Raw genomic sequence first — 21,510 nt, 5'->3', positions numbered from 1 at the left:
TTTCGAAGTCACAGCTCCGGGTCCACAGGACTGGGCGCAGAGCGCAGCCCTCTCTCGCTTGCCACCCTCTCGCCCTAAAAAGTTTGCCGTCTTCTTGTCGACGGGGAAGAAAAAAAGAAAGAAAGTCGGAAAAATCGAACCGTGGAGCAGAAAGCCAAGCAGCCTTATCCACGTCCCGAATCCGAGGGAGGATTTTCACTTCCCCCCCATCCCCCGGTGACACCCGCTCGCTCGGGCCGCGGCGCTGCCCGCCTTTTCCACTGGGGGGGAGGACGAGCGAGGGGAGCCCGCGGCGGAGGAGGAGGAGGAGGAGGAGGAAGCAGGGCGGAGTGTGGTGGGGAGGGGGGGGGAAAGTTGCTTGAATTTGCGAGGGGCGAGAGCCGGCGCCGCGCCGCCTCCTTCCACTGGCTGGGGGAGCTGCCAATCCGTGCTGTAATCCTGCAGGAATTTCTGCGGGGTTTAACCGGGAGCCGCGCCGCCGCCGCCGCGCACTCCGGGCCGGCGGACGCAGGGCAGGGAAGGACGGGCAGGGCAGGAGGGCGGCGGAGCCCGCAGCAGCGGGGAGCGGAGCGGACGGCCCCCGCGGCCCTGCCCCGCGCCCCCCCGGGCGCTGCCCAACGCCGCCGCCGCCGCCTCTCTCCCCCCCCCCCCCCCCCCCCCGGCTTCTCCTTTGTGCCCGGCCCCAGGCGGCCGCCGCGCCGGCTCCTCGGGAATAATGCGGGGCGTGTGGCTAGCGCTCACCGTCAGCTTCGTGGCCTGCGCCTCCGGGCAGCCGGTGAGTGCCGGGGCGGGGGGGGGGACGGGGCGGGACTCCGCGGGTCCGCGTGCCGAGCGCGGCACCGCCGCCCGCCGGGGCAGCGAGCTGGGCCGTGGGGCATCCGCGTGTTCGTCTGCTGGTGGCTGAGCGCGCTGCAAACAGCAGAACACCCCCAAAAAAGGAGGACACCCCCCCCCCCCCCCCGCCAAAAAGCCCCGCGGAGCCGGGCGGAGCAGCCCGCCGCCCTCCAGCGAGCCTCACCCCAAGTTTGCCGCGACCACCCAGCCCCGGAGCCCGCTCCGGTGCCTCTTTCCCTGCCGCCCCGGGTGTGTGTGTGTGTGTGTGTGGGGCTGCCCTTCACTCCGCGGCTCAGGGACAACCTCCCCCCCCCCCAAAAAAAAAAAACAAAAACAAACCCTCCCGGCACGGCGCGCCTCCTGCGCGTCTTCTTGTGCGGGCGCGCTGCGCTGCGCGCCTCCCGGCCGGCCGCCTGCTCGTCCCGGTGCCGGCCCCGCGGAGCCCGGGCCTGCGGGCTGGCTCCGGTAACGCCACTGTAGCGTTCGCTGTGCCGGTGACCTCTGCGTCGCGCCGTGGGAGTGGGCTGCCGGGGCTGGAGCGGAGGAGAAGCCTCCCGCCGGGGCAGGGAGCCGGGGGGGGGGAGGGCGGCTTTAGGCTTTTCCTGAAATCGGGGGGTCCGAGACTGTCCCGAGGGGAGGGGGTGCGCGAATGGCACTGTGTTTGGGCAAATGTTAGGAGATCGTAAACTGAGGTTTGAGTGTGAAATTAAAAAAACCGTGACGATTTAATCCAATTAAAATGAGCTGCTCCGCTGAAGTAAGTCGTGTCGCTGGCTTGGGGTAACTTTTGAAGTTGTCTGGCTGTTGTGTAAATTCGCCCGGTCACAGCCTTCGCGAAAGCTGGCTCGAAGATCGGATACAACTGCAAAGCACTTTGCTTAAGGACTGATTGAAAAAGGGGCTGTGTAGAGCACCGACTCCTGTTTCCGCTACGCGTAACTGCGCTGCAGAAACACCCTTCGTCAATGAGGCAAAATATACTTTAATTCTGTAGAAACGCAGTTATCGCAAAGTTCTCTGATGGTGTAGTAACTGTGAAACTGCCACAGTAATTAGTAAAGTATTAAGCTTTGTGGGTTTTTTGCCGTGGGATGAACGCGCTGGGGCAGCATGAGGCGGCTTCTCAGGGTGTTCGGGGGGGCAGAGTGAGGCGGGGGGAGCCTGCCGGGTCCTGCTGCTACAGCCCCCTGGCCGCTGCCAGAAAGTTGTGGAGAGATGGAAAAGGAAGGTGGTTTTTTTTCCCTTTTTCTTTTTTTTTTTTTTTTTCCTTCACCCTTCCACTGTGTCTGGCAGCAGCTACGTGGTCCCCTAAGGTGGGATTTTGTAGATCGGTCTCTGGGAAAAGATAGCTGCCAAATCTGTTGTCTCTGCTCCAGAGGCTGTCCGTGGTCATAAGAGAAATTTTATATGGATGCTTGAAAAAGCCCTGCTGGCTCTCCTGAGCACTGTCGATCGGTTTTAGCTCTAAATTTCTCCCCCTTTGTTTGATTCTGCTATTTATTGTTAGTACCTAGGCAAAGCTGTGAGGTAGAAATCTTGTTTCTGATGAAGAAAATTATCCAGGAGTTTTTGAGCAGAGGAGGGGAAGGCAGCAGGGATTTTGTTTCCTAAAGCAACGAGTTCCCTGTGTTTTCTTCCCGTAACCAACAAACCTCTTTAGCTGGGTGGGCCAAGCAGATGTCAGAAAATATACTGGGAGGGAGAGCTGCCGCTGAACCTGGGAGTGGTTTGTCCGTGCTGGGTGCACACTTCGTGTCGCGCCACGGACGCACTCCGTGCCACCTCCTGTGTGGGGACGCGGTGGGGACGCCGGGGGGTGAGGGGGAGCCTGACATTTTGGTGCCAGCCTGCGTGTGGTGGCAAGCGTTGCCCGCACCAAAGCTGGTGGGTCGCAGCCAGGGCTCGCGGGGCGGTTTGCTGCCGTCAGCGCAGCGCGCGGCGAGACGTCAGGGTGGAGTGGGGTCTGGTAACCCTGGCAGGCTGGGAAGGACGTGGGGCATTCACCCAGGCTTGGCTGAATGACAAAAAAATGTGCTTTTTGGCTACCTTGAAGGTTTCCTGGTTTGCTTTTAGGAGAGGGAAAGCAAGCAACGTGAAACCGCTGGAAAGAAAAGGCAAACTCTGTGAGTGAGAGGCCTGATGTGCCCGTTAAAAGGTTGGGTCCGTTCCTGACGATAGCGGGAGGCAGCTCTTGCTGATTTTAATAGCACCAGAGAGCAGCGCCAAGTGTCCAGCCGTACTTGTCAGCTCCCATTCGGAAGAGGCAGATAAACCGTTCCATTTCATCCTGGTTCGCGGCAGCGGGACGAATGGTTTTCCAGAGCTGGTGCGATGGTCTCGCCCTCTCTGCGAGCCCAAGCGTGTGTTGGGAAACTTTGCTGGGCAGCGGGTTGTGGCATGGACCGCAGCGTTACAGCGCTGCTGTCCTGTCAGAAGGTCAGTCACGGCTCTCCTCTTGCTCAGTGAGGTTGCTGGAGACTTTGCTTCACATCAGCAGTGCATGTGTGTGGGGGGGTTGGTTTTTAGGCTTTTGGTGAAATAGAGCACTGGGGCATCAACATCAACTGGGTGGTCTTTCTGGTTGTCGTATAAGCATCAGAGCAGTGATTTTCTGGCATAAATGTAGTTATTGAAGGATGATCCAAGGGTAATATTTTGGTATTTTTTTCAGAAGTATTTAGTATTTTAGAACCATGATGTTATACTTTTCCTGCGTTTGCTTCTAATGGTTACTCTGCTTTTGGAATTTGGATAATTAATAGTGTGTTGGAGAGGAGGAATGCTGTTTTTTTGAAAAATGCAGCTAAGACTTTGGAGAAGGTAATTAGAGAAGAGAGAAGGGCTGAAGAGATAGGTGGCATTTCAGATTTATATACCCCGTGTGTCTCTCAAGCGTATTAAATCTGAATTGCCAAGTAAGTTCCAAAGAAAGGTAGGAAGCTTTTTTTAGTCTTGATTTATTTCCACCCTTCCCAACTCACGCGAGCTTTTTATTCTCACTGTAGACTTAATAAATACCCGTCCATTGCTTTCTGTGGCTTGGCAGCGCCTGGAATCAGCCAGCAGCGTCTGCTACAGCTGCTTCCCTCGCTCTGGCTGAACATCGGGGTGCTCCCATCCGGCTGATGCCTGCACTGCCGTGCACTGGAAATTCAGGGGAGCTCTGGTTTTTGCCGCCAGTCTTGGGCATCACGATTCTGGCGCTGCGATGAAGCTGCCCCTTAGCTGGATGTTCTCAGGAGCCACTTTTTGGGAATAGGATTCCCTTCCAGGTTAGCTTATCTTCTAAAAATTAAAGAACAGATGATTCTTGACCCAAGATCAAAAACTGAAACAGTTTCTCTTTTTAATATCTTAGCCCTGAGGTCTGCATTGGAACTGACTTAATATTCAGGCCTAAAGTGCAGAGAGATTTTCTCTGCATTTTTTTCTAGATCCTTATCGAGGGAGTAGATGAGAGCCTCGTCTTTAGGAGCAAGTCAGGACAAATATCTCGGGGTTTGAAGTTGGGTGCTGGGATTGTGGTTGTGGGCGGATGATACCTCTGTGGTAGGTTTGAGGCAATTGCTGCAGCTAATGGGATAAAGATGGTCGACTTTGGAGAATGAGCTGTGAGCCTTGGGTTTGCTTGAAGTTTTGATGAATCTAAGTCTCTGTGGTCCTTATCTTAAGTGTAATCTCAGGATGACCAGATCGAGGCCTAATTTCTTGACTAGCAGAGGTGCGAGTTATGAAAAGCCCCACTTCAAACACACAGCTACGATCCAGTGCCTCCAGAGAGGACGGTGGAGAGCTACCTGCCCTCCTTGGTGGGGAACATGGTATTTTGGCAGGGAATCCTGAGCCTGGAGAAGAGCTTGTTCCTCCCTGCAGTAGCTGAGCTCCCCCTGGAGCAGCCGGTCGTTTGCAGAGCGCTCCATTTGCCCTGCTCTTCATGGCCAATTGTCTTGATAAAACACCAAGTAGAGGCATATGGATGGCATTTATTAATTACATTATCTCACCAAATTGACCTTTGCCATTGAACAGTTTAAACATTTTCCTTATGGCAAAGAATTAGAGGCTTTAGTAAGGCTCAGTGGCTGAACAAAGGACTCTTGTCTGGTTACGGAAAAGTACTCTTTTGTCTTCTGAATAGATTTGACTGGCTATGAATTTTAACAGAAATGTTGTGTTTGAGGCTGGCAAGCTTATTCGAGGCCCTGTGTAAGACCCTACTTGAATGCAAGTCATAAAGATGCCCTCTGTGCTGCTGCGTTTGAGAGCGGACGGACAAGTCACGAGCAAGCAATTTGGTGCATGTTCAAGTTGCTGTGCTCTCTGTGCTGTAGCAAGCATGAGAGAATTACTGTAGGCTGTTCTGCGAACAGCTTGTTTGGTTATCTTCGGTTCATGCTTGCAAGACAATAATAAACTGCTATCTATAATCTCTTCAGGACTAGTAATTTATTCATAGGTTACATGGCACTATTCAGTGATTTGGGAACAAGATTTCTCTTGCTCACATTGAAGTATGATTTGTGGTCTCTGGAGTAAAGACTGCATTAGAGTTTGACCCTGTAATAATGACAGTTCTCTGTATGTATGTTGTTTTCTTGATTAGCTCAGCCCTGAGGGATGCTTTCAAAAGCTCACTAGATGTTTAGGCAGAAATACAAAATACATGTAATCCTCGAAAGTATTGGAAAACTGATTGCAGTAGGAGAAAAAATAGCGTTTAACAGCCGTTTGCAACATGTACTTTTGCACTGAACAAATGATTTTTGTTGACATCTCAAATAGGGGGTTCATTTAAAGTGAAATAATGACTAATGGGGCAGTGATGAGTCTGCAGAACTTGGCCTTGTCTGTAGATAGGCTATTAGTGTGTCACGTAAGCCATGCTTAACTGAAGCCTGAGCTGGACACTCTGTCCGAAATCACTGTTTTTAGTTTATATATAAACAACTTCTTCAGAAATCTCCTTTCAAAGTTAAATTGTTTTGTTCCAAAGGTGAATTGATTTGGGAAAGTTCAGATAAAAACCTGTTTGGCTGTGTTTGAGTTGTGAGTGTGAAGATAAATACATACTTTGTACTGTTTTTAAAGGTAAGAAGACAAAGGCTCTTGCAGAAGGTCAAACAGCCTGTGGTATACACAGGAACTGGATCAAAATGTTCTGAAACCAGCACTGTCATTAACAACCAGAATGTGTTGTTTGTATTTAAATATTATGTTGTCAGACATGTGTTGCTCCTGCTTGATTAACCATAGTAAAGCATATTTTTTCTCTAGTGGTGCTTCCACGCTAATGGAGGTCTCTTGTCACCTTTCAGACTGGTGTGAAGTGGCCCATCCTTATTTTTTGAACAGTATTTCAGAAGTGGGACTGTAGTGGTCTCGCAGAGCTGTGGAAAACAGTGCTGCTAAAGCAGTATAGCCTGGGAAGTGAAGTACGTCTTGGGGAGCAGTTGGGTGCATGACTGGTGTGGCCTCAAGACTGAGGATACTTTGAGAGAAGAAAAAATGTAATATCCTTGCTGCCACATGAGTGAATAACCTGACAGGGTCCTCCATCTCTCCTGCCTTCCCGAGGATCCTCTTAGGTATGGCCGCTCATGTGCCTCTGTTAGTTATACAAATAGAAGTAAGCTTCTCCCAACTAACTAGTGATAGGACGAGAGACAATGGCCTCAAGTTGCATCAGGGGAGGTTTAGATTAGATACTAGGAAAAATTTCTTTAATGAAAGAGTGGTCAGACATTGAAACAGGCTGCCCAGGGAAGTGGTGGAGTCACCATCCCTGGAGGTGTTTAAAAAACATGTAGATGTGGCACTTCAGGACATGGTTTAGCAGGCATGGTGGTGTTGGGGTGAAAGTTGGACTTGATAATCTTAGAGTTCTTTTACAACCTATGAGTCTATGATTCTTTCCTCTTTCTCTGGGTTGAGCTGCATCAATTCCAGCTGTGGTGACTCTGTGGTACGTGCAGGAACAGCTGGGTGGACACAGCAGCTGGAGGGCACAGGTGTGATCAGCCAAGCCCCACGCGCTGTGGCTTTAAGAGCTGAGTCTTGTTTGCTTTTTGGACTGGGGTCTGTAGGGTAAGGCTAATAACGGGTTTGAATACATGGCGTGTCTTGCAGCCTGCGGAGAGGAGAGATGTTGAGGAGACAGGTTATTCCTTTGCTGGGTTGTTTATCCGTGCTCGCTCTGGATATGGAGATGCCAGAATCAGTGTGTCACTTAAACTGATTACTAGGTGAAAGCCTCCACAAAGCCTTTCCTCTTAAATCCCTATCAATTGTGGTGCGGTTCCGCGTTCAAATATGCAGGCGCAGAGGTGTGACATTGGTGGTGTTCTTGTTATTTAAAATGGCAACCTGCAAGGAAAGCAAAGCGGAAAGGTGAAGATAGTTCAAAGTAGTGGAAATGCATCATCACTGGGACATCTGAAAATCGAGCTTCCGTTGAATATAAATTTCTGACGTTGCATAAATAAAAATAGCATTATCCCTATAAATAATAATACTGTATAATTCCTGCAGCAAGGATGGGCATAAAATAATGTTGCTGGGAAGCAAGATTCTGAGTTTTCTGTGGAAGGGGGGTTGCAGAACATCCAGGTCCCGTCCTGGCGGTGGGAATCCCAGTTTCTCCTCCCAGTTGGGAGCTCCGGCACTCGGTGCTTGCCACTGGTGGCAGTGCAAGCACGGTGAATGGAAGTGTGCATGCAGCAAGGAGAAGGAGCACACAGGGTGTGTGCAAGTGGGTGATGTTGGTGGCTGACTTGCGTAAGTCTCATTGTAGGAAGGTGAGAAGTTCTCAAGAACTCCTGTGGCAGCATACAATGTCAAGAGATTAATGCTTCAGGATCATTAGTGACTTAAGCATCTGTAGCATGTGTAACTCGCAAATCTCTTTCTCCATGGTAGAACAAGAAAGATGACTGGTACTGGAGATAGATAGGAAAAGTTACTAAAATGCCATGTACATCTTCTAAATTCTTGGTTTTGGTAGAGTTGCTTGCAATTTTCCAGTCACGTGCTTTTTGATTATTTCTCATCTGCAAAGGCTGATTTTTTTTGTTGAATGCAACATCTAAAGTGGTGTGAAACGAAACTTCTTGGAATATGTCTGAAATTAGGTATGCACAGAGACTGTCTTCCACAGAGCGTTTCAGCACTGAGCGCTCTGCAGCTTTTGCACTTCTACCTTGGAAGTTCCATGAAACTCTTTTGTGTGTTTTTCATATAGATCTTTATTCTGTACAGATCTCTGTTTTACATGTATTTTTGTGTTGTGTAGTTTTGTGTGTCTATGTTTCATGAAAGGCAGTGTGTCTTTCAAGTGTTAGGAGAAGAAAAGCCCCACAGAACGTGAGAAGGACTACAAGTTAAATAAACAGAACAGAATTGCTCGCAAAATTGTCTTAATAATTCTCTTGGCCTGAATTAGGGTGGGAAGAACAGCTTCTCTGACCCTACTTACAAGGAAAAAAAGGCTTAAACAGAAGGTGGTCTTTACAAATGGTTTTCCTCTTGTTTCTTCACCTGTGATTTAATAGAGCAATTTCATAACAGTTTTCCTCCCTAAGTGTGATTTGATCCTCCCTAGCTCCCACAGCTGCTTTTGGTTTGATTTTCCAGCACAGCATTCCATCTGCCCTCAAAGTCCTGGTAAGGGGACGGGCATCGTCATTGCTGCAAAATGTCAATGGGTTGGAAAAATTTTGTTCTAAAGAGAATAACTGGGAATAGTTAGCGTAGGTCTGTACCTGACCTGGCCAGCCTGGGAGGTCGCACCAGAGCTATTGTGACTCACATGGACTCCTGGCTCGCCTGAAATTATCTGTCCGTATTGCAGCTTGGGCAAACTGAATTTGCCTTTTCCTCCCTTTTTGACCAAAACGCTTTGGTGGACGTGTCTGCTGCGTGCAAATGTGCTGGAGGTCTCCAGAAGTTTCCAGGGAGTTTGGCAGTGAGCAGGAGGTGGGTGAGGAAGCCCTGTGGAAAACCATGAGATGGTTTCTGCTCTGCTGGTAGGAGCTGTGGTCCTCCCCGCAGAGTGGCACAGAGCATCTGTCGGGGTGCGGAGGGGAGCGATGACATGAGGGCATTGAAGAATCGGCAACTCTGAAAACTGACTATAGAAAGATACATTGATACCACCTAACAGCCTTATCTCCAACATTGAATAATGATTGGAAACCTCATTGCGGCTTGATAGCCTGGCTGTGCAGGGCTGGAGGAGTGAGGAAACTAAGTACCATGGCCACCTGTTAAAAACAGATTTACCTTCTTAAAGCACAGGTACAATGGTTACTGGAGAAGGCAGGACGTTGAGTGTGACTGAGTGGGTCTCGAGTTGTGTTGCGCATCAGAAATGCTTTTCTCTCTGGTGGCATTTAGCCCAAGCAGCCATGCCAAGTCGAAGAGTAGGGTTATGTTCTGCAAGGGGGGATCTCTGTGCCTTTGCCAAGGCTCAGGCTCAGTAATATTTCTGCTGGGGTGGGGAGGCAGAGGTGTGCCTGTGCCACCATGCTCGGGTTCCCTGGATGGAGGGAACTTCTGACCTCTGCGTAACGCAAGAGCGTGGGGTCTAAAATGGTTTGAGACAGTACTCTTAATAGCATTGCTGTGCTGAAAATGCCGCTTCTTGTCTGTTTTGTAACTGTGGGGCATTAGAAAGGGGAAGTGACTTTTCTTTCCTTTTGTTCCAGTTCTTACCGTGATTCAAATCCTGAAAAGCTTATTCTGTCCTCAGCTGGTTTGGGGTTTTGTGCTTTCACTAATGCTGCTTTCTTGACCTTATCTCTCCCGCTTAACCAAGATCTGGTGACTTGGTATCTTGATGGAGGTCTCTTCTGGTGGACATCTTTAATTGGTCTTCTACCTGGTGGCATAGATTGTCATATAACAAAAGCCAGATAAACTTAATAGTGGTGAAGCTTTTCTGACGGGGTTTTTTTGAGAACTGTGAATCTTGTCTGTGTGTTAAACAAGTCTTTTGGGCTTGTGAAGATTTAGTAATGCTACCAAGGTCATGTGCCTATCATTTTATTTTTTATTTTTCTGACCTTCTCTATGTGCACTGGAAGATTTAGGCAGCTTTGGGTTATGACAGAGAAAATCTTAGCTTGGGGTAAAAAATGTGGTGCTTCTATAATATACAATAGGAGTGTCTGTGATCCATTTTCACCATGTTCCTTCTTGCTGTCTCATATAACATTTGAGGAAGTTATCTCCACTGGTTTAAATGTGTAAAGCTGTTTGACTTGAGAAACCTGAGGAAGACTGAGGAGAAAACTTCTTCTGGCAGACGCTGTCAATCTCAGAAAAAAGTAGGTGGCATCCCTTGTCATGAAGGTTGTAGCTGTACGGGCAGTCAGGGCTGGCACAGTTCCACGTAGTAGAGTAGCTCACATGGCAGTTCGGTATTTGAGAACAGAGCTGAAGGGGTCCTAAGGGAGGACTAGCAAAAGTATTTTTTGGAATTGCTCTGTGGCTTCCTAAAGATGCACAGAAAAAGCTAATCTCTCTCTTTCTCTCTCTCTCTCTCATTATTTAATTCAGCTAACCTAATTGGAAAACCTCCTTAGAGCAGTCTCTGGCAGCTAGCTGTAGCAGCTGTACGATTAGTAGTGTCACCTAACGGGACAGCGAAACAAGGAGCAGTAGGAAACTGGAGGTGGATGTTTCTGTGTATCTTAACAACCCTCCCAACAGCCAAGCTTTCTAGAGTGAACTGGGCTGTGAATTTTAAGAGCTTGAAAAAAAAAGAAAACAAAAAGATAAGTCTGAATTTTTAAAGACTTCAAATTCTAGATGCCTCGATTTTTTTTTTCCGCCACTCTTGTCATGCTGTTAAGCTCCACAAAACTTGTATTTGACCCCAGAATTACTGTTTTGGCTCTGTAACCTCCTCTTACTTCTTGAAGCATTCAGTTTTGGAGTTTGGGCATTGTTGTAGTTAATTTACAGATTAATTTATTAATGAAATTTTACACAAACATGACTGGATGTGGGGGCTGGTGGGCTCTGTTGCCTGTTCCTTGGGGTATAAGCAGTCAACCTGGGTGGGGAAGAGGCATATAATTAACTGCTTTATATATCTGGGGACAGTTCTTCTGCCTTTGCCCTCCCAGTGTGGCTACGGGAGTGTGCTTTATTTGGAGATAGACCTGAAGCCCATTCCGAGCTGGAGCTGGTGTGGAGGAGAACATCAACCCCACGGCTGACTGTGCTGTAGCAGGGCAGGAGGTGACAGAGCCGGTGGCAGTGATGCTCCCTGGCCATGTGGTTCAGAGCTGTACGTAGGCACCGGAGGGCAGAGACAGGTTTGCATTTGAATCGCCAACTTGGCACTTTGCAGCTCCATAGCATCAATTACTGGGACACCGATGTCATTTAGCCACACATGTATATTCAAGGAGCGTTTAGTTTAGTTACGAGTATGTGTGAGGCAAGTCATAATTTCCCAATCTGTGCGGAGTTATGTGGTCGTCATGTTTGAAATGTGTGACTCATGGTTGTAAAGGATAGGTTTTGGAAGTGTTATTAGCTGAGCGGCATATGTCGGGGACTGGAAAATGTAGGCTATTTATAATTATCCACAGGTGGAGAGGGAAGCAGCAATGCACAGTACTAGTAATAATTATCAGCAGTGTAGAAGTTCATCTCTTGAGCCATTGGGTCTAATGCAGTAAAAAGTATTTGATCTGAAGTCTGGCACAGCCTTCGGCTGGAGCCGTTCAAAAGCGTCCTGACCTGATTTTGCAGCGGAAGTGTGTGAGCCTTCCTCATTCCCCTCATTTCTTGCAGAAGATTTTAATGCTAAAGTCTTCATCCCCTACAAGTGCATATATTTTACCGCAGAGCATTTGAATAAAAGCAGCCATTAGAAGCCAGGTGGTAAATATAGCATGCAGCTTAACAGAAATGACCTTCAATTAAGCAGAGGCGGGCCTTTCTCCTGCACTTTGCAGTTGTCAATTAGCTTTCCTGAAGCCTTTTTTTGTATTTGCTGGGTCCTTTTGTGACTAATTGCAAAGCCTGAAGTGCAGTGCTGGCTCTGAGTGTACGAGTAAAGACTTCGTGTTACACCGAACTCCTAATTCGGTGAGCATCTCAAAAATGTAAAGCGGCTTATAAATAGAAGTTTGCTGTCTTTTACAGTCAAATAAATCATTAAATTATAAAACATTGTCCACAGAGCTACGTGCATTTATAAGTTAAAGCATATGGCATAAGTGCTTTGACTTTCCTTTGGATAAATCAAAGCAGATGTAATGATATTATAATCTTAATGGGCTTTTGTCTTCAGAAGAAAATGAGGAAAAAAGGAGTCTTATTTTCCAGCGAGGGCACAATAGAGCGTACTGCAGGGATGGGTAATGCTCTGTGTTATTGTCTGTGTAGGTGTAGACTGTTTTTATCTTCTGATAAAAACAAACAAAGCAACCTGAACTGAGGGCTTTTAAGTTCTGTCTAAGCTGTCACTTGTACGTTTTCTCATGCCATTATCACCGCAGTGGTGGTGTACAACTGCTGGTTTCCTACCAGAAATGTGGCTTTTTGTTCAGTGTGGGGTTTTTTTGACTTCTGCTAATGGTATTTCTGAACAATACTGCACAGGGCATGGTAACTATAGTGCACTTAATTGTAATTTGTATCTTAAGTTCTTTATTTGCTCTTTTTCTCTGCGATCTCTTGTGCTTCCAACCTCATTAGACTGATTTTTTTTTTTCTTTTTTTTTTTTTTTTTTCTTCTGCTTTCCCCCTCCCTGCTGCTTTTGTGCTGTCAGGCAAGCCAGGTAACTGTTAGCATTGGCACCACTCTTCAGTCTTGTGTTGCAAGTCCAAGATCCAAGAGCAGAAGAAAAGGTGGATGAGGAACTGGGCCCGCTCTGGTCCTTTGCCCACCCTCAGAAATCCTTCTGCTCGCTCAGCTTGCAGCAGTGAAAAGGGGGGAGCAGGGAGGGGATGGTTGGGAGTGATCAATGTCCCGGCAGAGCTGTTGGCTGGGAGGGGATGCTGGGCTGCTGACACATCATGACCAGACCATAATTCAAGGAAAAACCTAGAGGTGACTGCTCTTGGGTGGAAAAGAGTTGCTGTATCAGGGGTACTGGCTCCATCTTTGACTTGTCAGCTGTGGCTGTGTGACAGTGCTGGAGCACGCGTACCAAGTGTTTAAGCAGACGTGGATGATTTGAGCACCACATCCCTCATCCCTATGGCTTTTTGGAAAGTGAGTGTGTGGAGCCAAACTTTGCAGCTTGGCATTTCTCTCTGCTCTTCAGGCTTTCTTGGAAGCCTTTGTATTCTCCTGTTGGTCTGGGGGAGGACAGGAGTGGTGGGTGCAAGGTACTGATGAAGCTGGTGCTCCTCCTCTGACCTACAGCATCACTTCAAAACTTGGTTTTGTGCAAATCACCGTCTGACTGTTTAAGTGATCAGTAACTGCTCGCTCAAATGGAGGGGGAGCCGGCCGAAGTCGGGATTAGTTGGAGAAGTATCAGGTTGCTGAGGGCACTGTAATCAAGGTGACAGCTGCTTTCCTTATGCTATACTGAAACAAAATATCCCAAACTGCTCGACAGAGCCTCACCAAATACATTAACCTCAGTGCTTTTACTCTTTCCACAAGTTGCTGGAATACTTGGCACTGTTGGCTAATGAAATCTCGGAGTGCTAATCTCTTTCCATGGATACCAGAGGGAAAATGTTGAGGATTGCTACCCTGAGAGCATAAGCGTATGCGTGTGCTGATGGACATTCTCAAGGCAGGCAGCGGAGGGGGGACGTAGTTTCTCCCCGGGGTGCTTTTGCACCCACTGCAGGTGCTGAGCGTGGCAGGGTGGGAAGACGAAGGGTGGGCTCCAGCATGCCCGGGGGGAATTATCTGGGGCTCGGCAGCTGCTAACTGGGTGCTCGCTTCTCCGTAGCCTGCATGGCGAGCAACCTGTTAATACAACCTTTTTTCCCTCCCACCCCTTCTGAGGTATTTACACTTGCCTTTAAATAACTATTTCTTTCTTTGGCTGCTTAAGCTGATATACTTTGCAAGATACTCGGGAGTGAAAACTGGGAGGTGCTACTTGAAATAGCCTTGATGCGCCGTTTGGGAGAAACGTGTTTGAGGAGCAGGCTGTGAGAGTCATCTCTGAGCTCTACTTATACCTCCCTTCCAATAACACTGGTTGATTTGATTTGATTTTTAAACAAAATCTTCTGTGGGTGTCTTAGCCACAGAAAAACACAGAAGTGCCTTGCTGGGTTTTGGGTGCAGTTTGTTTCCAATGATGAAGGACAAGCATGCATGGGGAAGAGGTTTATGTGAAAGAATGAGCTAAATGAAGACCACGAGAAATTAGTCGTCCTGGGCTTTATTGTGGGACCGTGAGTAAAGTTTTTGGAATTGTGGTCTGCCACAAAGTCTTTTCTTAATAGGATGCTCTTCAGAGAAAACTAGTCTTGAGCTTGGTTGTTTTGGATTGCCAGAGGCTTGCTCGCAGAGCAGTTGGAGGGCCGTAGGCCCTGGTTTCCTTCAAGGCAGAGGGATCCTTTCCCAGGCCACTGTGGAAGGGTCTGCTGCAACAGCCGGCATCCATAAAACGGAGGTTGGACTGGGAAGCCTGAATCTGTAAAGACAGCAGGGATGAGAGACTTAAAAATTGCGTTCAGGAAAGGCAAAAGTAATCTAATTGCTGAGCTTCACTGTATGGAAAGCGTAGCTTTAGCTGTTATGCGCTGACTGCCACATTCCCTTTCTGGTTAGGAAAGGTGAGAACAAGGAGTGAAAAGGCTCTGAGAAAATCCTCTGGATTAAACTGGACTCGCACAGGTCTGGTAAAACGCACAAGATGTTTCACTCGAGTGCGTTTTGAGGGTTGGCTGTGAAAGCCCGAGGCAGTGGGGCTGCGGCGGGAGGGAAGGTGGGCAGTCTGCGGCTGCGGGGTCTGCGGGAGCCCCCCTCCACACAGCCCTCCTGTTCCACCGGGCCACCAGTGCGACTGGAAACCTCCCCTTTCCCTGGCCACAGAGCCTTCTCTGGCTTATGGAACAGCACGTCTGTATCACTTCATTTGTGGTCAATGGCATGAAGTGTTTCCAGAGTTCAGAGTGTGCGTGGAGCAGCGCTGATACTCTGTCAGGGCAGAGAAATGGGGTGAGAACTAAGGTATTGGTAGAATATGGACTCCGTATTTCCTAGCTTGCGGTCGCTTGGTTATTTCAAAGCACAAAGTTTAGCCTTTTATCTTCTCCGAGTCGCACCTAACTGGGGCGAAGCCTGTGCTGTGCAGAGACTGTGTTGGAAGATGTGTGTTTTGAATTGGAGAAACTGCTCAATAGTGAGGAAGCATGAATATCTGACAAACAGCTTTAGCACCTCATGATTTTTACTCTTAGGAGGTCTGTGGAGCGCGAGGTGCCCCAATAACAAATCTCCCATGAGCAGAAGACAAAGCAGTGTAGGCCACGAGAGCCCCGGTTGCATCCAGGCTTTCCCAGGGGGACCAGTTAACCTAAACCCTTGCAGGAGGATGACTGGGCTGTGCCAAGTCCCCACTTGTGCAGCAAAGATGCTCCATGGCTCTATTTTCAAAATTCTTGAGGGTTTTTTTTTTTCCTTACAATGCAGTTAGAGGTTGAAGCTGTAAGGCTGACCTCTTGCATGAGGTGACAACTTCGTCCAAGGGAGACAAACAAACTCCAAGGAAATTAAAGGGAGAAGTGTTCCAACAAAATTTTTTAGGGCAATTTTGTTTTCTTTTTCCATAATTATTTTTAGTCTTCTCCTGCTGGCAGTGCAAGAGGCATCAGAAGAAGACAGTGTGTTCATTAGGTGTGGTGCAGGACCTGTGAAGCCTGACCAAAATGAACAGGCTTCATTGGATGGTCATTGACTACACGCTCTGGAAATAGCTCCTTCATTTTCTCTTGGGGTTTGGGAGATGAAGGGGGACTGTTCTTTCAGCCCTTCTACTTATTAAAATAATATGCTAGCATGCCAACCAGAGCAGGATTTATTTTTCCTGATGCTGGGAGAAGCAGCTCATGATTAAGAAACTCTGGCGGTTTGTGACTCTTAGTTTATTTTCTTGATTTTTTGATGCTTGTGTTTGTATGCTAAGGTGTTCACAAATGCATAAGACAGTGTATTTTTGGGAAAGTTGTGAAATGTATGACATTTTCCAAAAGCACAGTGTGTCTCTTTTGGCAGCGTCATGGTCAAACAAGTAAATATGTGTTTTGGTAAGGACCCTAATTTTGAAAACATCTATGGATCTGTCCCATCATACCCTCCTTAATGTGTCTGCAATTCCAGGCAGTCTTGGAAACACCACACATATAAAATCTAAGTATTTTGTTGTGGTTTTTTTTTGTTTTGGGTTGGTTTTTTCATATTTCATGAATTTAAAATTACTTTTTAATGGTATGATAAAGGTCTGGATTACTGCACAGTAAGTACATTGGATTTGTGGTATAATTAGCACAAGTTAGGGATGAAGTAGTCCAGAAGTCCAGTAGTAGTGTCTCAGCACTTTCTGTGGAGGAAAAGGTAGCTGAGTACCAACTTCTGTTTATTTTTTACCTCTCATCTGAAACCGTTGCTAACACAGTTTATTTGGACATTTGTATATCCGCTGTGAAGGGATCTGCCCTCAACTAATGAAAAGTGTCAAGCTTTCCTCTGTTGAGAATTTGGTGGAGGGGGATGGAGTAATGCTGCACTGCTGCTGCTGATTTCTTGTGGGTACGGAGGCCATAGGGAAAGTCAGATGGAGTGACACAGGGGAAGAAGAGAGAAGAGCCACAGTGTGACTTTGCATGCTGAAAATCCTCCTGTGATTGCTCACAACCAAGTAACACCATTCCAGAAACTTAAGCGTGCATTGGAAGTGGCTGCAGCAGTGCATGGGACAGAGGCAGCTTTCCCTGAAAAGGAGGAAAAAACCCAAGAAAACCCGCTTGCTGTAGCTTTTGATTCCTTCTACTTTTGTTTTTGTTGGTTTTTGGTTTTCTTTCGTTACAGCGAGGAACTGACTGTAGTCACATCCTCCATGAGAGACGAGGGCGAAGGTAATGGTGGATTTGTTTGTGGGACTCTGGGGAAGTGGAGGTGCTCTTGTGCAGCTCTTCTGAAAGCAGAGGACCACTTTCACTAGGACAACTGGGACAGAGTGGCAGGTTGGAACTGATTATTTGGGTGGAAAAAACCCAAATACCGCTTGTAGTATTTCACATCTGAACTGATGTGAAAATACACAAACTGATATGGCTGTTATGTCAATAATTCAGCATAATGTAAGAAATTTCTGCCGCCTACTGTGACACCAGCAAATCAGTTACTGCTTTCTTACTATCTTACGTATGAAGTAAAGTATCGGTATTTTATCAGTTTATCTTTGGAAATACGTATGATTCATGACTTTCAGCATATGAATTAACAAAGTTAAGGGTTATGCATCACAGTGCATATGGTTATAATGTTCTTACTTATATGATGAAAATTAGCTAATATTTTATATGAGCTATTAGAACTTATTTAGCTTTTACCTAATAAATATTTATTAGCTGTTAAATATCCGTCATTCATGCCTGATAAACGAGGTTCTCCAGGAGGCAGCTTCAGCTGGGAAGGCATCACTCTCTGGCCCTCTCTGCTCAGTTCTACATTAAGAGATGTCTTTCCCACCTGCCGCTTTTTGCCTGCAGTTGGAATGTCCCTTTTCAGTGCTTGTGACTGAGTCGGGATGGAGATGTGGGTATCTTGCACTTCTCTGCCCTCAGAAAGGGGCCAGTTCTCCAGGACAAATCCTCTTAGAGATGTGAACTGGTTTGCTTTGCAGGGAGGATTGAAATAGATCATCTACTCATGCGATGCTGTGATTTCTCCTTGGGAATTTAGGTAGATATTATGCGTGTCACACAGCTGAGTTTCTGAACACATTTTTCATTTTAAAATCTGCCTTTAAATGTCAATATACTTATGTCTTAAGCTTGAGCATCCAGAATTGACAGGTGTTTTTTTTAGGACTAGACAGTCTTTGTGGAGAGGCACGTGGGAAGGCAGTGCTAAAATAAAGCATTAGGCTATTTAGGATTGCTGGTTCAGCTTTAGCATCAGGGGATGACAAGTCTGGGTCTACTAAGGATGCCATTTTCCAGGACAAGGTGGGCCACGCCTGTAGAGTTTGGAGTGGAGGGGGCAGGATTTTCTACGGGACAGGAAAACAGTAATGCATCTGTATGTGTTATGGCTGCTTGATGGCGAGGGCAAATCTCTGCACATGAAAGCATTGTATGTTGCAAGGCAGGGGGAAAGGCAGGACAGGGGGTACTGAAAAAGAACTGGCCAGATTTGTATCGATTTGTTTGTTAAGAAGCGACAGACTAGCTGCAAACACACTGAAAGAAAAGATCCACCCCAAAGCTGAACTGATTTTACCACGATCAGTGACTGCCTAGCAGTCTAGCCTCAAGCACCAGTTTGGGATGTGCTGCTGGGTCTTTTCAAAAGAAATGATTGGTAAGTGGTATTTGTCCTACGCATTAAGTGGCAGTTTACTACAGAATTACCTTGGGGAGTCAAAACAAGTTAGGGACTTTACTTTTTCACATGTAAAGTTTCTGTTGTCTAGCAGTTCAGGGATTTCCACGCATCAGCATGATCTGCCTGGATTAGGGAGCTGGATTTAATTATATGCTTGTACTATTTGAAAAAGTCAACACTTTGTAGCAATTTTATATAAGGAACACTAGATTCTCTATTAATTTCCATTTTAGTCTCTGTGTTCTGTGTGAGGGTTGTTTTTTTGTTGTTTTTTGTGGTTTTTTTTAGAGTCACCACAGCATATGAAACTTTGAGGATTAAAAGTAACTTTCAAGGGTGTAATTACAACACAGTTGTTGCTGCATTACACTTGTTTTGTAAACTGTTGCTATGCTGCTGAATTTACCCTTTGAATGAAGCCTTATGTACCACCAGAGTTAATATTTAAACCAAACCACCCGCTTAAAATTGGCCACCCATTACCCCAGTTACATTAAATTAGAAACCCCGGTAACAAAGTGAAAAGATTCTTGTTTTATAGCATGATCCACTTTCCCACCCTCAGGCAGCAAACTTATTTTAAGTCTCTTGCTCTGAAGAAAATAGTGTTCAGTCCTCCAGCTGCACATGGCCGTCTCAGCGCCGTGAAAATAGAAACCGGTGCTATCCCCAGTGCATAAATCATCCTGTAGCTAGCAGGCGTTCATGCAATCCAGTAAATGGCGGTGGCTGCTTTGAGTGTGCCCCAGGCGAGCTGCGGTGCCTGCCCTCGCGTGCCCGTTCCCGGCTCGGCCTCTTCCGTCCCGCGCCCGGTGGGAAGGGTGCCCTTGGGGACGGCACAGGCAGCCTGGCAGCCTTGCCGGGGCACCTGGGGACCCTTCTGCTTTGGGTGAAGTAAAGGCTGACCTTGCAGCCACTTCAGCTGTGGGGAAGCTTAGCCTGATGTTGTTTCGATTGAATGAGAAGCAGAGAGCTGGAGAAATGAACAGGTCTCAACTTTGCTGGTATCCTTTGGATGAAAATATATTGCTTCAAGCCTTACAGAAAATTACTATGTTCTGAATTTGTGTAGGAAAAAGCAGTTTTGTAAACTATGTAACTGCTGTGTGGTGTATTTTTCTTCCTTTCTTCTCTCCCACAAACCAGTACTTGTTTCTTCCTCTCCATCACATCGTTATTTGTTACTGCCACCAAAAATGGAGAATTGGGGTCAAGATGTGTTCGCTGTTGGACATTCAAGAAGTACACCATGAAGTAGCTAGTGTTAATAGCAAACTTTTCCTTGTCTGCTTCTGAGCAAAATTTTCTAGAGCATTTCTTAATTTCCATTAAGTAATTTGAGATACTCTTGCTTTTGCTCTTGGTTGTATCTGAGCAAATGCCATTGACTTGAGTAAAGATTGTGTTGTAGCAGTTGGAGATCTTACTCCAGCATACAAAATAAGAAAAAAAAAAAAAGCTGTAGTTCTGGAGACACTGAAGGATGGAATAATTTCAGATAGAAAGGGGAATACAGACAGATGGTGTTGTTTTTCTTACAGAGTGAAAGCATGACAGAGATAGCTGACCTGCTACTTGTTTTGATAATAGATACATACACATCTATTTCTCTAGTACTTTGATTTTTAGAGAAATAAGCATTGAGCAATGAAAATAAATACAGTATGTCAGAGAAAGGTAGAAGTTTAGGTGGCTTCTCAGCAAAGAGAGGAAATGCTTTGAAGTCTGTTCTGTAAAGGTGCGGAGTGACAAGCACACAAAATTTCATTCATTATGACGCCTTTCAGAAGAGATTTTTTTTAATAGGCTCATGGCTTTCTTCACCCCTGTTCCAAGCCATTTTTGTTGCTGTATGTGTGTGCACGTGGGATGTAGATTTGGCAGAGCTTCATTTATCTGGGAAAGTACTTTGGTCATGCTAGGTGTCCATCAGTGACTCTGATGGATGCATAGAAGTGTTGACCATTTCACAGTTACGGCTTGAGGAAATTAATCCCCAAATTAAGTGGATGCTTGAACCTGTGGAAGAATGGCATTCAGAGAAGCGTGGCCTGCTTGATCTCCCAAGTATGTCGCGAGTGCCAGCAGTGGGGTAGGCAGCCCTGCTGCCTGAGCCCCGCTGCTGGCTCCCTGTGGGGCTGGTGTCCCAAGCCCCCCGTGGCACCTCTGCAGAGGTGGAGGAGGGCTGGGGTTGCTTGGAGGCTCCCTGGCTCTGCTCCCAGCTGTGTCCTTGCTGGGGAGCAGATGGGCTGGGCGCACAGCTGGGAGCCCCATGCTGGCCCACGGTCCCTGTTTGATTGCCCCACCGACCCTTTCCTCCTCCTGTGGCTGAGGGTCCGGGCTGCCCTGCCGTTGCTGCGTGATGGCCATGTGGGATGAGTGCTGCCGGGATCCAGGCCATGGCTTGGCCACGTGGCCTCACTACCTGAAGCCAAGCTATATCAGGAGGCTTGAGGATTTCAGTCATCAAGGGAGAGAGCTCAAGCTGGCAGCAATTCCTTGTTGCAGCAGTCAACATCTGTTAGTGCTGTGCTATGCTCTGCTCTCTGCTGGGTAATGGCCTTTTTTGTTCTTTTTTTTTTTTTTTTTTCTGGGATTTAGGACAACCTCAGTTTCTGCTTACGACTAGCTGGTGCTGCAGAAAGTGTTTTGGTTGCATAACACTAAATAGTGGTTGATCCATCGCCTCACTTGGCTCTCTCCAGCTTCTGGTGATTTTCACCCTGTAAATAAAACTTTGTGTGACTGCGATACAGTTTCTGTTGTAGCGGGCATACGCTGGGCTCCAGCTGGACCTCATGTGTTACATTTGTGCAATAGATGCTGTCTGGGGAGGCTGGTGGCAATGTTCAGGTTAGACGAATCCCACACGTTACTCTTTGTTTCTCTTGCATCTACCTCATTTTTTAGGACCTCTTAATTGTTAGTAGTGCCAAATAAAAAGATTGTAGGGGTTTAAAGTATAATCACATACTTGTATGGTGTCCTAAAGTATTTCAGAGTTGCGGATAAGTAAATAAAAGAAAACAATAGGAGAACTTTTATTTTCAGAGCAGTTCTTTACAGCATGAGTTTAAAAAAAAAAAAAAAAGAAAAAAACCAAATTGGATGCACTCCGCAGTTTAAGCATATGC

General features: G+C 46.9%; 1 protein-coding gene across 2 annotated transcripts in view; it reads left to right on the top strand.

Annotated features, from left to right (window-relative positions):
- The first annotated feature begins 639 nt into the window (after window positions 1-639).
- Window positions 640-21,510, top strand: part of SDC2 (syndecan 2) — a 61,796-nt gene continuing 40,925 nt past the window's right edge. Inside the window, exon 1 of one of the 2 annotated variants that reach the window (XM_075415816.1) lies at window positions 640-775. In XM_075415816.1, coding sequence (XP_075271931.1) covers window positions 716-775 — 60 coding nt within the window. In that variant the 5' untranslated portion in view covers window positions 640-715. Of the gene's footprint in view, window positions 776-3,207; window positions 3,271-21,510 lie in introns of those variants that run through there. The other variant, XM_075415815.1, reaches the window with a different exon arrangement.

Source organism: Opisthocomus hoazin, chromosome 3 (genome assembly GCF_030867145.1).
Source record: "Opisthocomus hoazin isolate bOpiHoa1 chromosome 3, bOpiHoa1.hap1, whole genome shotgun sequence".
Classification (NCBI taxonomy): Eukaryota; Metazoa; Chordata; class Aves; order Opisthocomiformes; family Opisthocomidae; genus Opisthocomus; species Opisthocomus hoazin.
Note: the sequence above shows the minus strand (reverse complement) of the source record. Positions and strands in the feature narration are given on the sequence as shown.